Below are 27,978 nucleotides of genomic sequence, written 5' to 3'. Positions count from 1 at the left end.
GGGCGGGGACAGAGATGGTATCTGGTAATTCTCACCTTCAACACATGTACACATACACACACATACACCCAACCACTAACATCTGTTAGTTTATTTTTTTAAAAAGGTTCCAATACAAGGCCCCAGAGTAGTGCATGCAAACAATGCCCCTCAAGCTGTCACTGTCAGATGACCAGTACAATCTGCTACCATAGGCTGTAACCTGGTAAAAAGACCAGTTTCTCTCTTTGAGTACCAACACCTAATTATGCCAATATATGTCCAACCTACCACCTGGGTCATGATGACTCGTAAGTATACCTTGAGAAGTATACTCAGAAGTATCCAAACAGCAGACATTGAGCTGCAAGAACAATGAGTAAGTGTCCTTAGTGTATTAGACATGGAAAAATACAAACAAGGCGTAAAACAAAACAAAAACAAAAACAAAAACAAAAAAACCAACATCATTTAATGCCTGAATTCCCAAAGTCTCTTCCATACATGATCTAGGTCTAGGGACATCTGCCAATGCTGTATCGAGAACTTGCTCATTTTCTCTGAGTTGGAGCTGTTTGCTTTGAAGGACTGCAGGAAGAGTGAAATATTCACATGAAGTAAGCACTTGAAGCTGTAGTTGCAATTCATCGGCCATCTTTATTTGCCCTGATGATAACCCATCTCTGTAAATCCAACTTTGTGCCTGTGTGAATTCTGGGAAACGTCAGGGATAGAGAATTCTATCTCCTGTCACATCTATGACTATAGAATACAGCCATGGAAAAATTCATGGAGGAATACACCTATGGAAGAATTCACTTACATCAGAAGGTTTTAGTTTGGTTTAGTATACTCAGTGTTTTTAAGTTTAAAAATAATGTTTCTTATATGTATGGTTCTTAATGTTCTTAGTTACTTACAGATTGCTACCTGGGTTGATTTCAGGAAAAGAGTATATTCAGTAAACTAATCTGAATTGAAATCCCTAGCTAATGAAGAGATACATTCTTGTAAGAAAAGTAATTATGATGGAAAGCAGCATTTAGCTTCTGGAACTACCTGCCTTTTGGTGCAGTGTCTTCCTCTTCAATCAGAGTGCAATGAGAGACTAGCAGTAGGAAGCATGCCAGGCAGCCATGAAGCCCTCCGTAACAACCGCAGGAAGGGCACGAGAAGGAAGAAAGACACCTGTAGCAGGCAACACTTTAGATACCTGGTTGCCAACTTTCCAACCACCACACCCACCAGCAAGGCTGGTAACTTGGTTGACACCAGTAATCCACTCATATGCCTTTGTGAACACAACCATGATGCAAAGGGTCCTCCACACACCCTCTACACACTTCCCATTCCCACAACCTTATGCAGGATCTTTTCATTCAGCCCAAAGATCCAACAGATACTAAAGAAATGTGAATAGTGTCAAATATAGACTACCTTTACACCAGTTTTTCCAACATTCTCAAGACCAACAGGGGTCTTCCCAGAAGGTAACAAAACAAATCTCAGCTCTCACACCAGTAACCAGTGAAAAGTATGACCCAGAGTTAGTTAAGGGGTATAAAGTGACTAGTGGTCAGTTATTGTTCTTTAATCAAAAAGCATAATTGCAGGAACTCTACCTAGAGCTGAGCACACTTGGGTATCATGATGTCCAACATGAGTTAAGGATTATGTTCCTGTAAACCAAAGCACCGGAGCTAAATTAACAATTTCCCTTTTTGCCCATAATTGACAAAGAGTTCAAGTACTGTGGTGCTACTGGAATGATCCTGGGTTGTGCCTCTTCAAACACTCCCATTCCTTAATACTAAACATAGGTAGGAAAACACCTCACAGGTGCCCCAGGTCAGAACAGGATGAATCGAAAGGGAAGAGGCTGATCAACTAGCCCTAAAAATTATTTTATCTTCTGACTCAAGGAAGCTTCCACTCCCATGGCAGTGTTCCACAAAAGCTTCCTGATTACCAATCCTAAATTATAGACTGGGCCCTCTGAAAAAGCCCAGATCAGGGTATTTTCACCAAAATTCTAGAGGGAGGTTTCTCTGGGGACAAATTGTTCCATCATTCAGAGGAACATTAGGGTAGAGATTCTTCTCCCAAATACTACTGCCTCCATCAACCAAAGAGGTCACCACTCCTATTTTCTAAACAGCCTGTGGTCAGACCCAGTGATACCCCTGCACTGGAAGTTTAACTTCCTGAAAGAGACAAAAAAGGACTTAAACCGATAGGGAAATGCCCTGGTAAAACATCACCCTCTCCTCCCCTGCCTAAAAAGAGCTGCTAGGCTCTCCTGGGTCTAAACTATTGCCTTCAGGGCAATAACCCCCACCCCCCCTCTGCTGCACAGGTGTGATGTACCCAGCAGGGCAGAGGAAGCCCCAGGTGAAAGAACCCACAGCCTAATGGGGACAGACTTCTGTCAGACCAGTTAGGTTCAGGGGAATCCATCTTGTCTGTCTTGACTAAAGAAAAGTGCCCTATAATACTGCATAAAGACCAAAGACTAGGCAGGAGCAAATGGACCCACGAAGGCTGCCCCACAGAACTGCATTTAGTTCTACTCGGGAATGAAAATTTAAAATCCCTTCTACAGGGAAAACCCAATTCAAAAACAAAGACAAAACCAAAACCCCCAGGAAGTACAGCAAATGAATGCTGATTCTCCCTGTTCTGGTTCCCCTTTATTATTCAACTATAATGGAAAAGCCTCCAAGTGCACAGCACAAAACAGCCGATTCCCTGCCCTAACCTGTGCACATCTTAGTTGTCACCCTCCCTCCTTCCCCATCCAGCCCACCAGCCCCTTCCTGCTCCACAGGCTCCTGCCAGGCCCGGGCTCAAAGATGCCCTGCCCAGTCAGTGGCGTCAGTCGGTGCCCCCCTTCTGTTTGGCCAGGGTACGCTTCAGCTCCCTCAGGTTCTCTGTCAGCACTTCTACCTCATCCAGGCGGCCACACTGCTTGGCATCAAAAATGTACGCCTTGATGTTATCAATTTGCTGGAGGAGCAGCTCCTCCTCTATGGGCTCCTCACCCTCTGGCCCGCTGTCACTGTCCATCTCAAAGGGGTTGGTACACGTGGCTTCTTCAAAAGGGTTGCCAGGAACAGGAGGGCTTGAGGGCCTCTGGTGGGGATGCTCATCTTCCTCATCGAAGGGGTTGGGTGCTGGACTGTCTGGGTTAGTGAAGGGATTCCCTGCTACAGCCTCCTCTTCTTCCTCAAAAGGATTGTATTCTTTGAGGCTGCGGGCGGAGGGGCCAAAGGAAGGCTCTGCAGCAGGAGGGCTGCTGGTGCCCTCCGCTGTGGGGCTGGAGGCGTCTTCCTCATCAAAGGGGTTTAGGGAGGCCAGCTCATTTTGCTGTAACACGGTGCTCTGGGGGAAGGACTCCTGGCCAAGGGCTGGGGGCCCAGACCACACACTGACTGGCTCAAGAGCTGACAAGGGCGAAGGGGTCTCCACAGCTGTACTGCTCTGAACTGAGGAAAAGCCTAGATCCAAAGCACAGGCAAGGTGGGTGCGAGGCTCCCTGCCAGGCTCCAGTTGAAAAGGCCTGATTTCTCGGAAGTCCAGGGACCGAGTCCGTGTATGTAGGGACACAGCCCGGAACTGCTCTCTTTCTCGTTCCCACTCCCGCTCACAAAGCATCTGCAGCTGTTCCCGCTGCAGGTCCTCCTCCTCGGCCTGCCTCCGGGACAGCTCAATAGCCTTCTCTGTCTGCTGCTGGTCATACTCATCCTGTAGCTGCCGTAGGTTCTCCTGCAGCGTGCGCACTTCATCTGTCCGCCCAGCAGCCTTGGCCTGCCTAATAAATGATGTGATGTTGTGGATCTGCTGGAGGAGGGGGTCTGAGTCTTCACTCTGCCCCTGACTTCCTGACAACGGGAGCCAGCCCTCAGCTTTTCTCAGGGGAGCAGGTCCCCCTCGAAGGGACACTACCTCCCCGTTGGCCGCATGAGATGCAAGGTCACTCCTCCTTTCCTCAAGCCTTCGCTGGGATTCCAGGACAGCCTGGGGAGACACCAAAGCCAAAGAGAAGAAACACAGTCACCAAGTCACACCACCAGCCACCCCTACAGTCCCGCTGTCCCTGTGCTGATAAGACTCCCTAGGACTAAGGCATCCAACTATTAAGTCAAATCATGTTTTTTGTTTTTTTAGGAAAACAGGAGACAGATTTTCAAAAATAAATTAATGAATAACAGTAAGTTAAGGGATAAGATTTTCTCAATCTTAGATTCACCAGCCACATGCTTGTCTTAAACCTCTGAGGCCCAGTATCAGTCATAGACACTAGGATCTCACACGATATTAAATGTACATTATTTTGTTTAGTGTTGCATATCCCAAAGTGTTCTACAAAGAGCTCCTTGATATCTGGGCCCTTTGCAACCTGTGCTATAAGGAAGAACCAGCAGCCTCCAGAGTATTCTGGACCAGAGAAAATTGGCATTATGTCTTTAAGACAAAGAGGACTGACCCAGGAAGAAAAATAACTGTTATCTACAGAGAAGAGGCCAGAAAAGAACAGAAGAGAGATGCAAATCAAACGGCATGAGAAGTTTTGATCTGACTTGATCTCACAGAGAACCCCTTGGGAGCCTGGGGTGGCCTCTAGGTTCAAGAGGCCGCCAGCATCCCTGTGTTTCACTTGCCTGTCTCTCCAGGATCCTCTTCCTCTCCATTTCCTGCTTCCTTTTCTTTTTCAGTTCCTCAAACTGTTCTCTGGTTGGCAATGACATTAAACCCAGCAACTTTTCCTGTAGGGAGTCACAGACAATTTTATATTTATATCCTTTCAGAAAGAAGATAAGCCTACATTAATGAAGTCTGTTTGTAAGACTCCATCCGCACTTCCTGCCCCCACTACCCTCCCCTGCTCTACATTTCTCCACAGCACTTTTCACCATCTTATAAACTATATACTTTAGTTGCTTCTTGTCTATGTCCCGCCAGAAAAAAAAAACTTTACGAGAACAGGAATGTCTTTTTGCTCCTGGGAGAACATGCAGCACTTAAAACATTGCCTGATACACGGTGGGCACTCACCAAGTGACTGCTGAATACACACTAGTCAAAAGGAGAAAAGGCCTAGTTCTCTACAATACGATGTTGGAAAACTAACCCAGCAGGGCTCTGCTAGCTGCCTCTGTCATTGAGCCCCAGAGATGGTTCACTATGGCTCTCCCAAGGGGTGTTCTGAGGTGGAGCCAACTCAGCTCTAACCACCCAGGTTAGTCCACCTGTGAACAATCAGCTGCCTCCTCCCAAGCAATGGCCCAGGAAGAGTCCCTCAGGAGCTTATCCTGAGGAAGAAATGGCATGTATCAGTATGTCTGTCAGGCAGCACTCATACTAGCAAAAAAGCAGGAATCTATCAATACCCAATGAAACAGAATTAAATGAAGGATGGTGCAGAGAAAGTCATATTCTGCAGCCATTCAAATGGTAGCTGCTTAAACGAAGACTATAAGAAGTGCTCATGATACAAAATTCAGTGTTAAAAAGAGAAGACATAAATTTGCAAACATGCACTACTCATAACTACTTTATATAAAAAAATCTAAATGGAAAAAAAGAAGAATATATACCGGGATGATGTGTGACGATATTGGGGACACATGATTAAGAAGTTTTTACTTTTCCTTGTAATCCAGACTTTTCTCTAAATGTGGCATAATTATTTTTTAAAAATAATAAATGTACAAATACAGAACAAGCCATTGGTGTGGTCTGCCTTCTAAGAGGCAGAAAAGCAGAGGAGGCAAGACACTTCTGCCACCATAGGATGGCTTTACCTGCACAAAAAGTGTAGCTGAGTATCTGATCATCTTCTGTAGCCGCAAGGTATTTGGATGTGGTGGAGGGTCCTGGTTCAAGCCTAAGGTTAAGATCTTCTTACTGAATTGAAACAAACACATCAATGTAACAGGTGTTGCCAGTCCCAGAAACAAGAGTGAAATCTCTTAGTTGCCAGGCTTCTGTGCCAGGACCATCCACAGAGAAAGCAAGTTAAAAACTCCACAACACATCCTTGAAGGCAAAGCCTATTTCTTACCATCTGGTTGTACCCAAAGCCCCTGACACAGCACAGGATGTATGACCAACACTCAGCCAAGGAACTGACCACACATCACCCAACTTCATGGGTAAGTAACCTATGCCTGGTTTAATATTCTTGTGTCACTCTCTTAAATTACTTTCGTTCCTTTTTTTTTAATGGCGGCAGGGCCTGGGGGTTCAGTGAGGGACTCCCTAGGCCTCTAGAGTGGGGTAAAGTGGGAGAAGCAGGAAGCAACCAGCTTTCTCAGGCTGGTACATAAGCAGAAACTGGGCCAGGGGGTTTGTGGACAGTGCTGGGGGCAACAGTGGGCAGCAGGAGGCTGAAGCCACTCCAAGACCCATATCTTTAAATTCTTTTTTTTTTTCAATTGTTTAAATATATTTATGATAGTCACACACAGAGAGAGAGAGAGAGAGAGGCAGAGACATAGGCAGAGGGAGAAGCAGGCTCCATGCACCGGGAGCCCGACGTGGGATTCGATCCTGGGTCTCCAGGATCGTGCCCTGGGCCAAAGGCAAGAGCCAAACCACTGCACCACCCAAGGATCCCCATAACTTAAAATTCTTAATAATCCTGACCAGGGACTTGCAATTTCATCTTGCACTAGGGCCCATAAATTATATTAAGTCAGTCCTGCGCAGACGGATGGACAAGGCTTCCTCATCTCAGCTCTCCCTCTGAGAGTATACCTCCCTCTGAGGTATACTTTCTTTTTTTTTTTTTTTTTTTTAAAGATATTAATCTCAGGGATTTATTTTTTTTTAACTTTTATTTATTTATGATAGTCACAGAGAGAGAGAGAGAGAGAGAGAGAGAGGCAGAGACACAGGCAGAGGGAGAAGCAGGCTCCATGCACCGGGAGCCCGACGTGGGACCCGATTCCGGGTCTCCAGGATCGCGCCCCGGGCCGAAGGCAGGCGCCAAACCGCTGCGCCACCCAGGGATCCCTGAGGTATACTTTCTATACCTCAAAGGGGTGATTTAACCCTAACAGTCAGTCCATGGTTAAAAAGCAGCTGCTGACTTGAAGAAAGAATCCAGGTTTCTATCCTGGCTCCACCACTTCGCTAGCTGTGGTATACCTTCTTACCTACAAAATAAGGTAATCCTATAGCACTGGCTAACTTTGGTTGAATAAATGAGATGTGGATACAACCAATGGCTGGTACAAAGATGGTGTCAATAATCAGTTCGTATTTCTTTAATAATAATGAACAGTAGAAATCTTAACCAAGTTACTGAGATGCACTGAGTGCCAGAGCTGGCACCTACCTCACAGCCTGCTCCTCACTCATACTCCCTATCACCAGGACTCTGGGTAAGCTCAGGCCTGCCAGCCACCCATGCCCTCAGTGAAATAGCACCTCCTCCACTCAAGGCAGCAAGTCTGACATCACTTAAGACCTTACCTTAAAGCATCTATGAGCTCGTACACTTTCTGCACTTCCACTCGAAGGTCACCAGCATGTTCCAGACTGTAAGTTGTTTCCCCAGCACTAAGGAAAAATCATGGAAATATTCAAGTTTCATCAGGATGCCTGGGAAGTATTGTGGAAAAGGGTTCTAAGGGTTTAGGGCCTTACAAAGGGAGACACAACTAATTTTCTCCAAGTAGTATATTTCACACTCTTGTATACAATGCAGGACTCATTTTTTTTTCTAAATATAAGTGCTATAATCAGGGCACCTGGGTAGCTCAGCTGGTTAAGCATCTGCCTTCGGCTCTAGTCACAGGGTCTGGGGATATAGCCCTGTGTTGGGCTCCCTGCTCAGCGGAGAGTCTGCTTCTCCCCTTCCCTCTGCCCCTTATCCCTGATCGTGATCTCTTGCACTCGCTCTCTCGCTCACTCTTTCTCAAATAAATATAATCTCAATAAATAAATAAACAAACAAACAAACAAACTAATCAACTGGAAGCTGCTTTTAATTTGCAGACACCACAAGAACAGATTTATGCCTAGGCCTTTAAGGACTAGCTCTTAATGCTCATCACCAAAATAAATGCAAATGAATCTCCCTCAGCCTACTTTCCCTAAACAATTTCACTATACCTAGTAAAACATAAAATGGTTTACTAAATAAGTTGGTTACCCTACATCAGAAGAGAAAGCAGCTGGCTGTTCTAGCTCAAAGATTATCCCCAGGGAGAACAGGAACAATGGGAAAGCTGATCCAGGAATCCCCCCGGGCCTCATGAGCAATTCCCCGGGCCTCATGAGCAACTGCTTCCAGGATGAGAAAAGCACTTAGACTCCAAATTAAGAAGGGAAGAGACATGGGTAACTGCCTAGGGTGGAGCAGGGGACTTCAGGGAAGGCCAGAAGTGACTTCATTCTACTTAACTCAGAGGAACAATAGTAGTTATGTATTCTTAGAACCATTCATTTACAAGTGTGTAGCCCCCATCAGGCCTGAAATGCAAGTGCAATGATGATGGCCTATTTTTATATCCTAACTAGCACATGGCCAAGCTTCATCAGTGCTCACTAAAAAGAAAAACACTTCAGAAAGTCTTGCAGCTGTTAATGCAGCCTCAGCAACAGCCACTCAGCTCCCTTTCTGAGGCAGCAGCAATTTACGTTAAATAAGCAGAAAGGGGGAAAAAAAAGAAAGGACTGATGCACTGACCTGGTTTACCATGTACAAGACAGCACCCGCTGGAAAAAACCCTGGTGTGTGCTATAATTGGAGGATCCAATAAGGTGGTTTCATCCTCTCAAAGCTCATAGTTTGCAAAAATAACATCAGACCAGGACTGGGAATGCTGTACTGTGTCTTGATATCTCCAAGTCATGTGGAAAATAACAAGGTTGACTCAAATCTGAAAGAACCCTCTTGGTCTCGGTCACATTAACCAAATGTATTCCCCACAGAGCACCTATCACGTCTGGAGTTATCTACTTCATGATTTGTTCACTTGGTTATGGCCTGTGCTCCCACAGTAATGAAGCTCCAGCAGCAGACATGGTCTTCACTGTTCATTGTTACAGCCCCAGTACCTAAAATAGCACTTGGCACATAACTAGTTTTCAATAAATATCCATCAAATGAATAAAGGAGTAAAATGTGCTTAAAGCCATTTTGAGCCAGTTTTTGGAAAACAAGTAGGAGTTAGACATCTGGAAATATGCTCAGCAATGGTAGTTCCCAGCTGGATGGGGAGGCCCAGTGCCCCACAACTATGTCTGAGGTACAAAACAAGAAAACCAACAGATTAAGGGAGAGGAGGCCGCCCCTGGGTAACAACATCATGAGGGAAAGTTGAGTTCCAGCTCAGACTGCCAGGAACACAGTTCTCCTTGCTGACATCCAGGAAGAAGATAGTCCTGTTCTAATTTCAAACCAATGGGCAAAGGTGGGAGGAGGGGTATTGATACCAGTAAGTTTCAGGGAGGAAAAGCACATGAGACAGGTGCTTCAAGCCAAAGATTCTCCATTTAAGGGAGGTATATATCAGAATCACTTGAGCTGCTTCTCCCAACCTACTCACAGGGACACTATATGCTCCACTGATCGAAATTATTGCTCAGTGAACTGCAGGTAGAAAAGAAAATGTGTCCTTTCCTCCTGTTCTTCAGAATCCACGCTCTTGGAATGAAAACAGGAAGAATGGGGTATAGAAGGTCCAAACATTAAAAAAAAAAAAAAAAAAAAAGAAGGTACAAACATAAGAAGAGAGGCCCTAGGACACTAATGGCTGAGAGGGCTGGAGAAATGGTATCCTTCCCTTATACACCAAGTTGCTAGGATGGAGGAAATAAGGGTAGTCCACAAAAGCTTCCCTACCTCTTTTCTGTTCCCTTCCTACTCTCTTTCCTCTCCCCATAAGCTGGAAAACTCTGGGGGAGGGAGCAGGGACTAGAAGAGCCCCAAAGCAAGAGTAGAGGCAGGGAGACATGCAAGAGAAGGGGTATTTTTGCCACAAACCAATGGGGTTTAGCTGATTATATTCTTTAAGTCAGACATTTTTAGACTCTTAAGTTAGGAAACTCCTTAAGGATCATGTAAAGGAAAAAGTTCATTTTCTTTTCATGTGAGACTCACATGATAGACTTAGAACATGATCACTGACATCATGAAAAAAGCCAAGCTTTGTGTTTTTTGTTTGTTTTTAAGTAGGCTCCATGCCCAACAATGGGGCTTGAACTCAGAATCCTGAGATTGACAGTCACACACTCTACTAAGTGAGCCAGGCACCCCAAGCTTTGTTTTGTGGGGACACTACTGCCACAGTAAATGGGCAAATAAAAATACAGGTTTGTTCTAAACAAGGCACATCTAATTCCACATGCATCACGACAAAGGTGGTAGGTGGGCAACACAGGCTTAAAACAAAGGCAGATAACCCTCGCTGGGTCCCATAATTGTTTTTCTGCAGGTTGGGAAAAGACTTGCTGCGCTCTGATTCTAGTGGTAGCACTTCAAAGTCTAGCTCATGTATCATTAACCTACAGAAGGAGCAATGCTCTTAGGAAAGTGTCAGCATAAATTTTCTATAAAGGGTCAGATAATAAACATTTTTAGCTTTTGCAGGCCAGTTATTCTGTCAAAGCTATTCACGTCTGCTGCGGTAGCTGTACTAGCAGCTACAATCAAACAATGGGCATGGCTATGCACCAATAAAATTTTATCAAAAAAAAAAAAAGTGGTAAAAACAAGCATTGGCAAGGATATGGAGCAACTGAAACACACGTGCATTGCTAGTGGAAATACAAAGTGGTGCAGTCATCTTGGAAAACAGTCTGGCAGTTCCTCAAAAAGTTTAAAACCTAGTTACCACATGACCCAGCAACTCCACGCTTAGATATATACCCAATAAAATTGTATGTCCACAAAAAAACTTGTACATAAATATGCACTGAAGCATTATTTGGACAAACCTAACTGTTCATCAACAAAGTAATGGATACACAAAGTATGGTCTACCATACCACGGATCTGCACAAATGGATGTGCTGCCAAAGGAGTGAATCTTGAAAACACTACATTGTGTGAAAGAAGCCAGACACAAATGGTTGTGTATTTATGTGAAATGTCCCAAATAGGCAAATCCATACACAGAAAGCAGACCAGTGGTTGCTAGGAAGAGGGGAATACACAGTGACTACTAATGGGGGTGGGGTGTCTCTGGATGATGAAAATGTTTAGAATTAAGACAGAAATGACTATTGTATGCCTTTGTGAAGAACTACTGACTTGTACATGTTAAAAGGGCATGTAAATTACTAATCATTAATTTTTTGGTGTGTAAATTAGCTCTCAGTTAAAAAAGAAACCGATAGCAGGCTAGATTCGGCCTGTGGGCTGAAGACTGCCAACCCCTGCTCTAAAGGAAATGCCTGCTCTAAGCCCGGATACCTCAGTGCCAGCCTGCAAGAGCATCTCCTTAGGCCAGCACACGAAGCACACTGTCCCTGCTCACCTCCAGATGCTGCACTCGGCAGTGGTGCCTGTATCCCAGGCCCTGCCCAAACCTGCTCCACCAGAACTAGGGTCACCTGAACATGGCTACCTAGGACTATAACATGTGCCACACAGAAATACAGACATGAAAGGAGCCCTCGGGTGGCTCAGTAGTTGAGCATCTGCCTTTGGCTTAGGTAGTGATCTGGGGGTCCTGGGATTGTCCTATATCAGGCTCCCCACGGGGAGCCTGCTTCTCCCTCTGCTTATGTCTCTGCCCCTCTGTGTCTCTCATGAATAAATAAATAAAATTTTAAAAAAAGAAGTGGGCAGCCTCGGTGGCGCAGCGGTTTAGTGCCGCCTGCAGCCTAGGGCGTGATCCTGGAGACCCTGGATTGAGTCCCATGTCAGGCTCCCTGCATGGTGCCTGCTTCTCCCTCTGCCTGTGTCTCTGAGCCTCTCTCTCTCTCTCTCTATGTGTCTCTATGAATAAATAAATAAATAATCTTTAAAAAAAAAAAAGAAGAAGAAAAAGAAGAAAGAAATACAGACATGACAAAGATTCTCCAGAGTTGGTCATAGAAGAAAAGCACAGTCAGAATTAAGGTTTTCATTTTTAGCTACTGATGAGCTGTGCTAAAGTGCCAGCCAACAGTCATCACTGAATTAGAAAAACAGAAGAATAGCTTACTTTAGTGATGCTGCCATCTTGATGTATTCAGGAGCTTTTTGGTCAACTTTCTCCATGCAGAGTCGTAATTTCTAAGAACAAAAAAGAGGTGAATAGTATCCTCAAAGTACAGAAGGGTTATGCTGCATGAAAAGAGGTGTAATTTAAAATGCAGTTTTCAGGGCACCTGGCTGGCTCAGTCAGTAGAGCATTGACTTAATCTCAGGGTTGTGAGTTCAAGCCCCAAACTGGATATGGAGTTTACTTAAAAAAAATTGTTTCTTTAAATGTAGTTTTAAAAACGGAAATATGCATATTTTTGTTTGTTTTTATTGTTATCAATTTCCTGATTTACAGACAGCCCTTAAAAGCAGTAAATCTTGCAAGGAAAGAAAGTGAGTACAGCAGAACTTTTGATAGGATGTTTTTGCAGGGAGCAAGACCTTCCAGATACAAGCAATGCATTTACAGGGCAGAGGAAAGGAATGGGTGGCTACATTCTTTCTCTGCCAGATGATAAAAGATACTAGCAAAAGGCATTGCCAGGGCTTACTTCAAAAATGAAGGAAGGAAAAAGCATGGTGGCTATTTAAAAAAAAATGAGTTATCAGGTCATGAACTCCATACATAGGATGGATAACAGCTACATCTGCAGCTCAGGGCAGGGTTTCATTAATTCTATTTTAGTGGTCAGGTATCTTCATGGTGATTCCAGAAATACAGCCATTATGATCCACAGATCTGCTAACAGTGACCATTCACAGTGATCAGTAGACCAATATACAGACGGTCTGTGTCTTACAATGGTTAGACTTTGTGATTTTTCAACTTACAATGGTGTAAAAGTAATAGATATTCAGTAGAAACTGTATTTGGAATTTCAAATTTGGATCTTTTCCCAGGATAGTGACATGCAATACGACACTCTCCCATGGTGCTGGGCAGTGGTGGCAGCCCCAGCTCCAGGTCAGCCACATGATCACAGAGTCAACAACTGATACCCTTACAACCATTCTGTACTCATACATTCTGGTTTTCACTTTCAATACAGTATTCAGTAAGTTACATGATATACTCAGGACTTTATCATCAAACAGATCTGTTAAAAAAAAAAACAAAAAACAAAAAAAAAAAAACAGATCTGTTAGAGGATTTTGTCCAACTGCAGGCTAACGTTAAGTGTTCCCAGCATGATTAGGGTAGGCCAGGCTACACTATGATCTTTGGTGTGTTTGGTGTATTAAATGCACTTTCGACTTCTGATATTTTCAACTCAGGGTGGCTTTATCAGGACATGGCCCCTTGTAAGTAGAAGGCCTGTGTGCTCTTTTGCTTGGGGTTCTATACCAGCTGCTCCTCCACCAGGCTTATCTCCTCCTCCCCACCTCCCATCACTTGCCTATGAAGCTGGCTAATCCTCCTCAGCCTACAGATCCCCCTTGGCCATTGGGAGATTAAGGCAGACTCACTCCCTGTCTAACTCTGAATCCCCTGTTTTTGCACTACCCTATGTTCTTCTCGAAGTACGCACCTACCGAATGTGTTTTGGGATTGCTGGTGTAATGAGGCATCTGAATGGACTCAAAAGGAGAAGCTCTATGCTCATGGGCAGTCACTCAAACCTATAAAGCCTAAAGCTCCTAAATGAGTTTTAGAGGACTCTTCTGGTCCACTGTTTACTATCTGCTTCAGCTTCTGCTCTCATCCTGTCCAGATTGCATGGCAACCTTCCTTCTTCCTCTTGCCCCTGGGCCACCAAAGTCTCCAACCTCCTGCTTTCAAGTGGACAAGGAGGGGTGAGGAAACAAGGTTGTTGCAACACACCCAGGATGACTCTGTGAACCACCCAGATCCCTAGCTAGAAACCATACCATGGCCCATGGCCCTTTAGCAGAAACTAAAAATGATTCAAAGGAACAACTTCCCAAAGCATTCTCTAAAATGTGCACAAATCTTTATCTCAATCAGGCCCAGGACCACACACAGTGAGTCACCTCATAGAGCTTTACAATGTCGGGGGTGTGCTCCTTCTCATCAATCTGCTGCTCTCTCTTGAGCAGTGTGTCCTTGCAGTGTGTACAGCAGCGGATCCGGTCATCATCCTTCTCATCCAGGACGGAGCTTACACTGCTCACACTGCTGATACTACCCCGGCGGGAGCCATGGACACTGTTGGGTGACTGGCTGGGGCTGGTGTGGGTGCTCAGGGAATCTTTGCTGGCACTGGTGAGCTTGTCTGTAAAGCACAACACAGAACAGGCGGCAGTGAGCCCATAGCCTCCAATCACCGCACTGCTCACAACAAAGGGGAGGCCACAGGTGTTGACGCAGGCTCTGTCTTTGGCCAAGAAGCACCACACCTCTGCCTTCCTGGAGGTCAGGCTCTGTGGTGGGAGGGACTCCTACAGACAGCCAGGAAAGAACCAGACAACCTAGGAAGGTCTCTCTTTGAGGCTTCGAGGCCCATTTCTTTCTTTTTTTTTTTTTTTTTTAATTTATGATAGTCACACACACAGAGAGAGAGAGAGAGAGAGAGAGAGGCAGAGACATAGGCAGAGGGAGAAGCAGGCTCCATGCACCAGGAGCCTGACGTGGGATTCGATCCCGGGTCTCCAGGATCACGCCCTGGGCCAAAAGCAGGCGCCAAACTGCTGCGCCAACCAGGGATCCCCCGAGGCCCATTTCTAACCTGACCCAACACAATCCACATCTCAGACTTTCCCACTCCCAAACATCTGACTCCTACCCCTTCCAAAGCTCAGCTCAAATGGTACATCCTTCAGGAAGCCCTACTCTATTCCTTGAGGCAAAAACAATATACCCTTCCTTTTTTTTTTTTTTTTAAATATACCCTTCCTATTAGGTACTACCATGTCACTCCCTGGAAGCACTTTCCACTTTTCTCCCTGAATGAGAGTTCTATATACCCAAAGCTGCTCTATGAACCTGCGACTCTGGGAGGATAGGAACTGTCTTATTCAACAGGGTTGATTTATCCAACAGGGCTACCCCACAGCAGCTGCCCAGGAAATGTTGGTTAATTAGCGCAAGACAAGAAATGCGAATAGTGTCTCAAAAACATAGCTTACGAAGTCTCTGGTGAGACCAAAAGTCAGTCTCAGAAAAAAAGGGAAGTATCAAGGTAATGTGTGCCTGCTGGATGTCAGAACTGGACAGAAGAAGCATCTGCTTCTGCCCCATGTTGTCTAGATGCTCTGGAGCCAACAGTACATGCAGAGTCAGCAGAATTCCCCCAGGGTTACAAAACCACCCCAAATGTTCCAGAACTGGCCCAAATCATCTTTATCAACTTTTTACCAGCTGAGACTCAAAGTTCTAGACCCTCTGGTTCCACCTAACCTTGTAGGCACCATCCCCAAAATTCTCGAACATGTCCTCTACACTCCCTCAACTACTCTATTTGCTCATCTACTAACCATCCCCTGGGGCCCTTCCACAGCTTTGCTCCTGCTCCACACTCTACCCAGGATCCCTCTTGCCCTACCTCTTTGCAATCGTAGTTGTCTTTTTTTTTTTTTTTTAAGATTTTATTTATTTGTCAGAGAGAGAGAGAGAGAGAGGCACAAGCAGGGGGAACAGCAGGCAGAGGGAGAAGCAGACCCCCTACTGAGCAAGGAGCCTGATGTGGGACTTGATCCCATGAGCTGGGTTCATGACCTGAGCCAAAGGTAGATGCTTAACCAACTGAGCCACCCAGGGATTCCAATCCTGGTTGTCTTTTAAAGCTCTTCTCACAAATCACCTCCCAAACCTAGGCATCCATGCTCTCGATCCCCCCAGCACTCAGTGTCTCTCATCTTATGATGTTACAGTCTGTTCTATATGACAATAAACTGACTTTTATCTCAAAGGAAAGGACTAGCCTGTTACTCATTTCTTTTTTCAGATTTTTATTTATTTATTCATGAGAAACACAGAGAAAGAGGCAGAGACAGAAGCAGAGGGAGAAGCAGGCTCCCCTCAAGGAGCCCAATGGGGGACTTGATCCCAGGACCCCAGGATCACACCCCGAGCTGAAGGCAGATGCTCAACTGCTGAGCCATGCTGGCATCCCCGCTGCTCATTTCTTAAGACTGTTATAATATCCTCAAAAGTCTCAGCTGCCACTTCCAAGCACAGCTGACAACGATCTGGTCAGCTCTCCTGGGTATCTGATGCAACTTCTCTCATAGTGCTTATCTCTTTATAAAGCCATAATATGTTTCTAGGTCTGTATCCTCGGCTAGATGCTACACCCTTTGGGAGAATGAATAATGCCTTATAAACCAGAGGTGGGCAAACATGACCTATAAACCAAGTCCAGCTTGCTTTTATATGGCCCCTGAACTAAGCATGATTTTTAAAAGGTTATTTAAGTACTTTTATTTTAAAAGGTTTTAAAAAAGATTAAAAAAAATTTTTTTAAAGATTTTATTTATTTATTCATGAGAGACACATAGAGAAAGAGAGAGAGGCAGAGACACAGGCAGAGGGAGAAGCAGGCCCCATGCAGGGAGCCTGACGTGGGACTTGATCCCAGGTCTCCAAGATCAGGCCCTGGGCTGAAGGCGGCGTTAAACCGCTGAGCCACCCAGGCTGCCCTTAAAAAAATATTTTTAAAAGATCATTTAAAGGGGATCCCTGGGTGGCTCAGCAGTTTAGTGCCTGCCTTCAGCCCAGGGCATGATCCTGGAGTCCCAGGATAGAGTCCCATGTCAGGCTCCCTACATGGAGCCTGCTTCTCCCTCTGCCTGTGTCTCTGCCTCTATGTCTCTCATGAATAAATAAAAAAAATCTATAAATAAGTAAATAAATAAATAAATAATCATTTAAAAAAAAAGAAGAAATGTCACAGAGACCACTGTAGCCCATAAAGCTTAAATATTTACTATCTGATCTTTTACAGAAAAAATCTGCCTGCCTTTATTATCTACCACTGTATCCCTGGACCCTAGCATCATGCCTGGCCTATAGCAGGCTTCATGGAATCAGCAAATGAATGGATGAAGATCCCATGGGAAAGTTACTTAAAAACATTCAAAAGATCACCTGATGGTGATTAGCAAACAAGCTAGTCACAAGAATAGATCAGGATCCACAGCCCCACCTCCATGTTACCTACTTGCAAAAGGGAGGCTGATGAGCTCCATACACTTCTTGCACATAATTGACCCGCAGAGGCGGCAGTGGTGGCGGCGGTTACGGATGCTGAACTTATTCCCACAGTCTGGACAGAAAGGGACATCCTGGTCATTGACCCAAGGCACCACGGACTTTTCTATTGCTTTGGGAAGAACAAAACAAAAATCAAACAAACAGAAAACCTAGCCATTTTAGAAAGAGGTTTGGTCAGGGAGAAAGATAATTTGAATGTGAGCAAAATTCTAGAGTTACCTCGTATCTTAGCAGACTCAGTATTCGTCCTGTCAAATGCAGTGAGCTGACAAGGAGAAAACAGTGCCAAATGGAATTAAACAGGTGATGTATACACATTCCACAGGCAAGAGGCATCAAGCAAAAATTCTCACATCTTCATTTCTCAAGTATCATCTGTCATCCCCAACCCCGCAAATTCACATTGGACAGAGTATTAGCTTCTCATCTAGAGGGCAGTTCCCTTCCCCATGATCTGATTTCAATCCCTCTATTGTCAGTTCTCCATTTAAGCAATAACCAGGGGTAGGCAAGGATATGGTGGGTGTGGCTAACTGAGAGCAATGGGGAACTCCCGACTCTCCACAGTCCTCATGGACAATGAAACTGGCCACATATTTCTACTCTACACTTGCAATTGCTACCATGCCCACCATACAATCCAGGTTATACACAATAAGCATTTCTAGGGTCAAAGTACAACAGAGTGATTGTAGGTGTTAAAAGACACACTCTGGTACCACAGGATGAGAAGGCCCAGTCCAGATGTTCCCATACTGAATGCTGGCCTGGCTGAGTACTCCTCACAGACCTTGTTACCAGCTTCTGTTTGTTATCAATATCACACACTATGCCCCCACTGCATGACTATACTTTAGACACCTAAAAGAGGAAATAACCTGAAGGTAGAAAGGTTTTCTGGCAGCCAAGGGGGCTTCAGAGAAAGTATAAGGCAATCTGGATATGTGGCAAGTCTATCAACATGGGCCATCTCCTACAGTAAAACAGGCCCAGGCTAGAACTGTCAATCATGTCCTCTGCACCTCTCTAAGTGGGCTTGAGGTGGGGCATTTCTCTGCCAGTGTCAAATATATACAACACACATTAATAAACACCGCAGAAATATTTTTTTTCTCCTAGAAAATTTATAAGTTTTAAAACAACAAAATTTACCTTCTCTAACCTGATTATTAATTTATTGACTTCAACAACATAGTGGTCAATTCTAGCAGCTCGGTGTTTTTTGAAGTCAGAAAGATGGCTTCTTACAGCACCTAGAAGGACAGGAAATGAGATAAATAACATGTCATTTCTCTGAGGGAGCCCCTCTCCCTTGCTGTTTATCCTCAACGAATTTTATTTTTTTAAAGATGACCTTGTATTTTTAAGATTGTACTTTATTTATTTGAGAAAGAAACAGAGAGCTCAAGCTTGGGGAGGAATAGAGGGAGAGGGGGACAGAATCCCAAGCAGACTGTGCTGAGCACGGAGCCCAACATGGGGCACAATCCCAGGTCTTGGAGATCATGATCTGAGCCTAAACCAAGAAATAGACACTTAACCAACAGAGCTACCCAGGCACTCAGGCATGACCATAGATCTTAACTTTTAAAATTTGCCATCCATTTAACCTTCCACAATTGTGACTTCCTCAACAACCTGAGGAATTTAATTCTGGCAATCACGAAACAGACTATTAAAAAACTGGTAAGAATTCACATGCCTGAAATTTCTCCTTTATGTTTCAAATTGACTTTTTTTTTTTTTTTTAAAGATTGTATTTATTTATTCATGACACAGAGAGAGAGGCAGAGACATAGGCAGAGGGAGAAGCAGGCTCCCCACAGGAAGCCTGATATAGGACTTGATCCCAACCCTGGGATCACAGATCAAGACCTGAGCCAAAGGCAGACACTCAACCACGAAGTCACCTAGGCGCCCCTTAAATTGACTTTCATCTATAACTCATTATTATGTGTATACTATTTTTTTAAGTATAACTAACATATTATATTAGTGTCAGGTGTACAACATACTGATTTGAAATTTTTTTAAAATTTCAAGTCATCTCTATATCCAACACAGGGCTCGAACTCACAATCCTGAGATGAACAGTTGCACACTCTTCTGACTTAGTCAGGCACCCATGATTTGAAAATTTCTTAAATTTGTTTTAAATATATATTTTTAAAGATTTTATTTATTCACGAGAGACACAGAGAGAGGCAGAGACATAGGCAGAGGGAGAAGCAGGCTCCATGCAGGGAGTCTGACGTGGGACTCAATCCCATGTCTCCAGGATCAGGCGGGGCTGAAGGCGGCGCTAAACCACTGAGCCACCGGGGCTGCCCTGAGTATTTCTTAAATTTTATTATTACTATTATTATTATTTTTTAATAATAGTCCTGGGATAGAGTCCTGCATTAGGCTCCCCACAGGGAGCTTGCTTCCCCCTCTGCCTATGTCTCTGCCTCTCTTTTTCTCTGTGTCTCTCATGAATAGTAACAATAATAATAATAAACCTTATAAGGAAATCATTATTTATCCATTGCACAGACAGAAAATATATTAAATTTTGTTACCATTCAACAGTTAAAGGACATGTAAAATGAGTTAGTTCAACTTCACATGGCATTTTTGGTAACAGTTCTGTTGAGATATTATTCACGCATACAATTCACTATTTGAAGCATACAAATTCCATGGTTTTTAGCATATTGAGTTGTACAACCATCACCAAAATAAATTTTAGAACATTTTCATTACCCCAAAAAGATAATTATTTTGAAAGTCAGTAGATGGTACCATGATTATGTGTTTCAGAAAATTAAGTTGCACAAATCAGTATTCTCTTGCTGGGCAGGTAACATCCTACATGAGAGGAAATAACCCAGTCAATGGAGCCTCTACCTGGGCTGATGTCAAACACCTGGATTCCTACCTCAGTTCCATAGTTTCTTAGCTATTTAACTCCGAATAAAATCTTTTTAAAATATTTTTGTTTTTATAAAAGGTTTTGTTTATTTGACAGAGAGAGAGCACAAGCAGAGTAAGTTGTAGGCAGAGGGAGAAGCATGCTCCCCACTGAGCAGGGAGCCCGATTTCGGGCTCCAGCCCAGGGTCGTGGATCATGACCTGAGCCAAAGGCAGATGCTTAATTGACTGAGCCATCCAGGCCTCAGATTTATTTATTTTAGAAAGATAGAATAAGCATGTGATTAGAGGGAGGGGCAGAAGGAGAGAATCTTCAAGCAAACTCCCACTGAGCGTGGAGCCCAACAAGGGGCTCCACCTCACAACCCAAGTGAGATCATTACCTGAGCAGCAACCACATAGCGGGGCGGAGTGGGGGATAACACTTAACTGACTGAACCATCCAGGCACCTTTCCCCACTCCACTTTTTTTTTTTCTCTCAGCTAACTCTTAAAACAATGAACACAATGATGTTCAAACATTTGCTAAATGAATGAACAGAATTTCTTACCTAGTTCCTGGGGTTCCCACATGTATGGGTCAACCCCTCCATAACTGAAAGACTCGTATCCTTGTGTCCCTGATTCTACTCGGTCATCTCCTTCTCGTTTCAACAGCCTGTTCTTGGCTTTCTTAGCCTTCTGCACAAGACCTTGAAAAATGAAGCAAACACAATGAATCCATAAAATCTACTAAAAAGTCAAGAGAAATCTCAAAACGCAAGAGTTGATGAAATGACTACACTTTATATAAAAAAATTTTATATCTCAAGTAAATTCCAATAGTAAGTCCACAACCACTGTATTACAAATACCACAGAGCAACCCATTCACTGGTTACTAAGTTGGTTTATGTAGCGATTATAGAGCTAAATTACTGCTCGTTGCCAAATTTAAGAGCCCAATTAAAGAATTAAAATCTATTTCAATGAGGGGACCGAGGTAACAGAAATGTTTTTTTCTAGATCTTAACTGGGGAGGTAATCACATGGGTATATACAGTTTTTAAAACTCACTGAACTGTAGATGTAAAAACTTAAGTGTAAACTATATTTCAATTAAAATAAAGGTTTTTTTAAATTAAATTCTACAGTATTAACTTATTTACTTTATGCTCTCATGAGTAAATACTTCTTGTTTACTTCCAGGAGAGGATTCAACCAAATGTGCATCCCTGGGCTTGTGTTTCCCATAATGCTTAGCTGTACATAGAGTTCTTCCCCCACTCACTTACTGAATGAATGCATGTATGAGGACACTGATAAAAAGCTTCAAGAAACAGGTATAACAGCTACAACATAACACAAAAGGAACCAGACTTGGTAAGAAGAGAAAATGAATGTTTCCTGGATTGATTCTTTGCATGTACCAGGCACAAAAGAAAGTGCTTTCAAAAAATCAGGCCAACGCATGCTCACATTATGAAGCAGGTAGTATCCCTACTTATAAATGAGGACATGACAAAAAGAGAGGAAAACCTTGCTGCACCCCAGATCACAAGAGCTTATAAGGCAACAGGGCTGCAAGTGGAAACCTTATCTGTTTAAAATAAGAACCCCAGTTCTCCCCAGCCAGCATGATTCAAAAACTATGCCTCTACAGAACAGGGTTTTTCTGCTATCTGTGCTGAGGTAAGAGAACCTGCTGTTAAAAAGGAACAACAGTCAACTTATGGGGGGAAATTCTTGATTATAAGTTGCTTTCATTAAGGCTCTTAAATCTTAGGTGATATCTCCTTCTCCCTCTAGAATCTAGTAGGAAATATCAGACTTAATACAAAATACAATTCTTTTAGATTTAATAGATCAATACTTTATGGAGTTCCCACAATTCTGAAGTGCTCTATCATCTGAATAACATTAAAAACACTACCACAGCTTTCCAAAAACCTAGGGAAATGTCGATATGGAAGGACTGGCAGGCAGAGGGGGGAGACTGTAAAGCTTATAGATATGGCTGTGTTAGACAGTCAAGCTAATAGCCACTCTGAGATGGCTTTCTTCCACTGGAAAAATAAGGTCCACTAGGACTAATGGACATCATCTAAAATACGTTCAAGTAATCTCTCAACATGGGAGAGAAAACTGAGGTAAACAAAGGGTTAGCAGACAGGAAAAGGTAAGGTAAACAAAACTGAGGTAAACAAAGGGTTAGCAGACAGGAAATTGGAGTTAGCAATCACTAATTCATTTCTGCAAACAAGACTAAACTGTGTCAAGTTAAACAGGCAGTACATGCCCATTTAACCACTTTATGAGGACGGAAGAGTACTCTGGCAACCTTCTCAGGTGTAGCACTTCAAGAGGCGGCCAATGAAGAACAATCCCATAACAACAATAAAACACAGAGTAGAAGCCACAGTTAATTTCCAACCATCCTTTCTTATACTTACCGTACAGGCGCTAAACTAAAGATGAACCAGGGCTGAGGCCCAAATTCGCTCACCACCTACTAATGACAAGTTTATATTTTCTTTCTTAAACTGCCTCCAAAACCTGATACCAAGGTTTGCTCTTTTGGCTTCAACATTTCACTTGACAAAACCAGCAATGTCATGAAATTTTTAAGAACCAAAAGACCTAATGAAGAGATGACCTGCTTTTTAAAGGACTTTTCAAAAATCTTTGCTGTCAGTCTTTAAAACTTTACTTTCCTGATTCAGAAACACAGAAAACTCCCACACAAACAAGACGTCCTTCCCAACTAAACAAATGATCATTAGACTAAAGGAATCCTTAACTCAATTTCTTAGTTCTTTTGAGGTAGAGTGAAAACAGGGAAAAACACAAGAGAATTCTTACAAATTTCTTTCACAACTCATAAAATTCCTACTCTTTTATTCTCTAAGTGGATTCCCATACGATTATTCCCTAAGTAACCTTAAACATTTTTCCTCTAAGAAATAAATCACCACAAGAAGCTGAAGATATTGTCTAACCTCTGTACCGACTAGCATCAAAGTCTTAGTGACATCACAGTATGTGACTCAGTTCAGCAGACACTCAGAATGGACACTCATTAAAGATCACGGAGGCCTTTCAGCTGTCCAAGAAACCTAGATGATCATTTTGTTTGCATTCTAGCTGCAGGATAAGACCTGATTGGAACACAGAGTCTGGTATCACCAGTGATGCCAAGCAGAAAGAGCAGCACTAGACTCAGAGATGACAGAGGAGCTGGGGTCCAGGTCTAGCTCTGGCAATTCCCATGTGACCTTGGATAAGTCACTCAATATCCCTGAGCCTCACTTTTTCTCTGCAGAATGAAATCAACCACATCCCTGCGGAGTTGCTGTGAAAATCAAAAGAAATAATGATTATGAAGGAACTCTGAAAACTGTAAAATGCAAAACATATTTTTTTGCCTCCTAATAGTTATAGCTCTCCTTCAGCCTCTACAGACAGAAGCCACCTCATTTATCAAAGCTCAGGATTTTGAAATATGTGATTTTGCCATGTTTCTGGACAGAGGTTATAAATGTTAATGCTTTCAACAATATTTTCTGAACTGAAAAGTGAGATATGGAGTAGGACTATTTGATTGCAGGGGGCATGTGACTCACATGTGTGGAGGCCAAATTCCACTCAGAAATACATGATCATTCCCTTCTCTCTCACCCAACACAGAATTGTGAATACACACATCCAGACCTTTTTATTCTCACTGCCTTCAGAAATGCTGCCAGCTGGGAGAAGCAGGCAAAAGTGAGTTCCAGAGTAGTGGCATCATCTTTAGGAGTTAGAATCTAAAGTTTTGGAAATGAATGCTATGTATAGTTAAAACTGCTTTGAAAAAATGCTTTCTGCAACTCTCCACGATTTGAGGCCTAGGAAGCTCAAAAAACAAGTTTAAATTTTGGGGTTGTTTCTCCTTGCTTTTCTACTATGGCCTTCCTTTTTCTGGGCTGCAGAGGACAAGGTATAAATGAAGAAGAAGAATGGCAGGAAGGCTTGAATTTGTGACAGGGAAATGGGTGTACAATGTGCTTCCACCTTCAGAGCAAAGGAGAGGAGTTCCATTCCAAATTCTTCACAAGGCTGACAATTAGATAATTCAATGTAGCAAGAGGCAGGAAAGCATAATAATTACATTTACTAGGTTCAAAGCCATGCCCTGCCTCACTGTGTGACTTCAGGCAACTTACCTAACTTCTCTGTGACTAGTACCCTCATCAGTAAAATGGATCTCACAGTCTAATAGTTACTGTGAGAATTAACTGAAGTTCATTCATGGGAAGACTCTGAACAAAGCCTGGCACATGGTAAGCATAAGATAGATATATGTTCACTGCTATAATATTATTTACTATCGTTTATCATGTTCTGGTGGCATCACGGAAGTTAATGAAACCATCCCATGAGTTAAAGCTCCCACTGACAGAATAGGATAAGCAAAAAATTCTCGCCTCTTACTTTTAATTTGCCCTTTGACATCACGGTCTTCCCCAGAGTGCTCTTCCTCATAATGTGACTGAAGCTGATAGAAAGATTGCAGGTTCTTCAGGCACAAAGGGCAAAGGAAGCCCTCCCTCACTTCCCCAGGGTCATCCAGAGAAGCCATAGCAATGTCCCTCTCAACCCCTGCCAGGCAAGGGCCTCATGCCAAGAGTCAGCTTGATTCCTCCACAAGGGACCAGGGATCTCACAGCATTAGCTTAACCAAGCAGCACACAGATGATGATGGGGAAGTGGTATCATGGTCCTGGTTGAGGTTTCCTCTTTGGAAGTAGGAGAAGCCCTGAAACAGGAAAGAAGGGGCAAAAAAGAAAAAAAAAAAAAAAAAAGCCAGTTTAGGCAAATTAGCAGCAATTGAGAATTTCTTTGTTCTCTTGGCAGTTCAACAAGATTACTTAATGTTTGTTCAGTGCAAATTTGAGAACACAAAACTGCTTTCTCAAATCCTTACACCAAAACACAAAACCTTCCAAGTACTGAGAACATCACTGGACAATGGCAACTCAATGAAGTAGGGAGTAGATTACTGAAGATAAGAAAATTCAACTTCAAAAGCCGACACAGAGCAGCCCGGTGGCTCAGTGGCTTAGCACGGCCTTCAGCCCAGGGCATGATCCTAGAGACCCGGGATCGAGTCCCACGTCGGGCTCCCTCCATGGAGACTGCTTCTGTCTCTGCCTCTCTCTCTCTGTCTCTCATGAATAAATAAATAAAATCTTAAAAAAAAAAAACAAAAAAAAAACAGACACAACACCAAAGCAGTTATCTAACATTCGCTCCAATTGGTCCAACTTCATAATTTGCATGCCATTTTAGCCACTGAGGAAATGTTTGAAGTACTTACCAACACAGAAATTTTGACTGTTTATCTTGGTCTTTATTCAACCACACGTACTGAGCTCTTACACCTATGCCAAAAATGCAAAGAGAAAAAGAAATAGTGTCTGCCCTAAAAAACAAACAAAAAAGATCCCAATCCTAGTCTAAGGAGGAGCATTAGAAAACCAGTGGTAAAAAGAAAAATCTACTTTGTGTTTTATATTTGTAGAATGTTTTCTCTACAATGAACTTACTGGATTTTATAAGCCAATGAAGGACAGCTGAACAGCAAGCCTAATGCTCTCACTGCTTCAAAAATAGAAGGATTTGGTGCTTGAACAATTCAGGGCTTAATAAGTTACATTTTCACTTTTATTGGGCCATGGCAAAGTCACTTCCAATGTCACCTCAGAAAAACTCCCGGTCATAGGGAGAATCCAGACAAAACCATTCCACAAAAGCAGAGAAATTTCTCCCCAAGACCCTGAGGTCACAAACTACAGTACAGAGTAAGAGGAAATACATGACCCTCAGCTTTAGATGGAGCTGCTTGGAGGGCCTGTGAGGAGGGATTGCCTGGTCCTCAAATCTGAGGGTAGCTGTGACCCAGAAAATAAACAAGTGAAACACTGGGCCCCTGTTCTTTTCCCTCTAAGATACCCTGTGACTATAGACACACAGATCTCAGTCCCTTGTCCAGGCAGTCACTGAAATAGTAGCCCCAATTCCGTCCCCAGCCAGTGGTGCCTCGGCTGCCCCGACTTCCGCGGCCCCCTTCCTTCTCCTGCACTCACCCCAATGACCACGAACCAAACCTCCCCCACCTACACACACATTCTTCACCTCTCAACCCAACCTTACTTCCTCGAGGAAATGCCTCTTACTTGAGGCATTCCCCCATGGGACAGCTCCTGCCCTTCCCTCAGGGCACTTATAGCGACGTATAATCACAAATACCTAAAATAACTAAGTATATAAGGCTCTAGGCTTGGGGATCCCCGGATGGCTCAGCGGTTTAGCGCCGCCTTCGGCCCAGGGCGTTGACCCGGGGGTCCCAGGATCGAGTCCCACGTCGGGCTCCCTGCATGGAGCCTGCTTCTCCCTCAGCCTGTGTCTCTGCCTCTCTCTCTCTGTGTGTCTCTCAGGAATAAATAAATAAAAATCTTTAAAAAAAAAAAAAGGCTCTAGGCTCTGTAAGGGCAGAGACTGTGCGTTTTCCCCACCACCTTACCCCCAGGGTCTAGCGCAGTCCCTGGCACCTTCCACGAAGAAACGCAATAGAGCCTCATGAATGAACGAGTGATAATGTCGGTCCTAAAATCACGTAACCGGACACACACCACCAACCAAAGAAATCTACTGCAAGCCACCAAGCCGGACCCCCCGCCACGACCGCGAGCCCCTCACCTCCTGCGCACCCCGGAATTCTCCAGCCAGCACGAACGCCGCCGCCACACGCCGCAGGCCCCGCGCGGCCGCAGTCGCGCCAACAGCCTGGAGCGCACCCGACGCCCCGCGGGGATCCTACAGGATCGCGCACACGCCGCAGGCACACGCCACTACAGGAAGACTCGAGCCAGCGGCCGACCCGACTTCACACGTCGCGAGGACGCCACACCAAGCGCCACGAACAGCTCCACGCGAGCCGGGAACACGCCCCGCTCACCACACAGGCAGGCAGAGCGCCGCAGTCGCAAGCACACGGGGCGAAGCTCTCGGCCCCACAGCCGCAGCTCCCACCGCGCACGTCACACCCACCACCACCGCACACACTCCACACCCGCACCTCGGCGGGGCCGCGCTCCCGCCCCTCCGGCCCTGCCCGGCCCGGCCCTCTGTACCCGGCCGCGCTCCCACCGCCACGCAGGCCCGTGGGGTCCTCGGGCCCGGGCTCTGGGCCTCCGCGGTCCCTCACTCCGCCGCGGCCGCCATCTCCATCGACTGCTCGGCGCTCGGCAGGCGCGCCTGCGCGGCACCGAAACCGGAAGACAGGCTGACAGACGCCTGTCGAGCGCCGAATCTCCGAGGGCGCCGGGGGGCCGCGGTGGGTCCCGGCGGAGCCGGGCGGCCCGCGGCTTCTGCGCAGGCGCGGTGGGAACCCGCTGGATGGTCCTCGGTAATTTTGCAAGGTTTTGCTGTCTGACGTCGGGCTTGCTCTGCACCCCGTTGAAGAGCTGGGAAAACTGAAGCCGGCCATGAGTCAGGGGGCGGGGGTAGGGGTGGTTAACACGTCCTACCCCACCTCCACCTGCGGTTCTGAACTAATTTGAGTCCATTCAAGTTCCTGAGAGCTAGAGATAGAAGGGAATAATTGGGAGACCTGGAGGATGTGGAGAGAGCCGGAGTAGAGCCACGTGAGACTGGGGACATGGGGTGGAGTGGGGTATCCACCCTGCGGGCATCCAGCACGGTCAAATCCGTGGGAAACCTGGGGCATCTTTCATTCTTTCTTTCCT

At 44.5% G+C, this 27,978-nt stretch overlaps 1 protein-coding gene across 4 annotated transcripts; it reads right to left on the bottom strand.

Moving 5' to 3' along the window:
- Nucleotides 1–76: 76 nt before the first annotated feature.
- Nucleotides 77–27,488, bottom strand: RBSN (rabenosyn, RAB effector). Of its 4 annotated transcripts, none has more exons than XM_041762612.1 (13): nt 27,364–27,470; nt 25,548–25,611; nt 24,662–24,986; nt 20,762–20,902; nt 18,450–18,550; nt 17,517–17,562; nt 17,245–17,406; nt 14,117–14,358; nt 12,144–12,214; nt 7,459–7,545; nt 5,784–5,886; nt 4,641–4,745; nt 77–3,996 (listed from the first exon to the last, which is right to left on the bottom strand). In XM_041762612.1, the coding sequence occupies exons 3-13, from the start codon at nt 24,807–24,809 to the stop codon at nt 2,854–2,856; spliced, it is 2,349 nt and encodes a 782-aa protein (XP_041618546.1). In that variant the 5' UTR covers nt 24,810–24,986; nt 25,548–25,611; nt 27,364–27,470; the 3' UTR covers nt 77–2,853. The 4 variants fall into 4 exon arrangements, with proteins under 4 accessions (XP_041618546.1, XP_041618547.1, XP_041618548.1 ...); XM_041762613.1 differs by lacking the exon at nt 27,364–27,470 and adding an exon at nt 26,930–27,345; XM_041762614.1 differs by lacking the exon at nt 25,548–25,611 and having other exon boundaries at nt 27,364–27,488.
- Nucleotides 27,489–27,978: the final 490 nt, after the last annotated feature.

Source organism: Vulpes lagopus, chromosome 7, assembly GCF_018345385.1.
Source record: "Vulpes lagopus strain Blue_001 chromosome 7, ASM1834538v1, whole genome shotgun sequence".
Classification (NCBI taxonomy): domain Eukaryota; kingdom Metazoa; phylum Chordata; class Mammalia; order Carnivora; family Canidae; genus Vulpes; species Vulpes lagopus.
The sequence above is the reverse complement of the archived record's forward strand: the minus strand, read 5'-3'. Positions and strand labels throughout refer to the sequence as shown.

Excerpts from the sequence above, each read along its gene's own strand:
- RBSN (XM_041762614.1), bottom strand. The coding sequence starts at position 24,809 with ATGGCTTCTCTGGATGACCCTGGGGAAGTGAGGGAGGGCTTCCTTTGC. Across the intron at positions 20,903-24,661 it reads TGTCAAAGGGCAAATTAAAA|GTCTTGTGCAGAAGGCTAAG; the intron begins GTAAGAGGCGAG and ends TCATTTTTCAAG. Across the intron at positions 4,746-5,783 it reads CAGCTACACTTTTTGTGCAG|GAAAAGTTGCTGGGTTTAAT; the intron begins GTAAAGCCATCC and ends GACTCCCTACAG.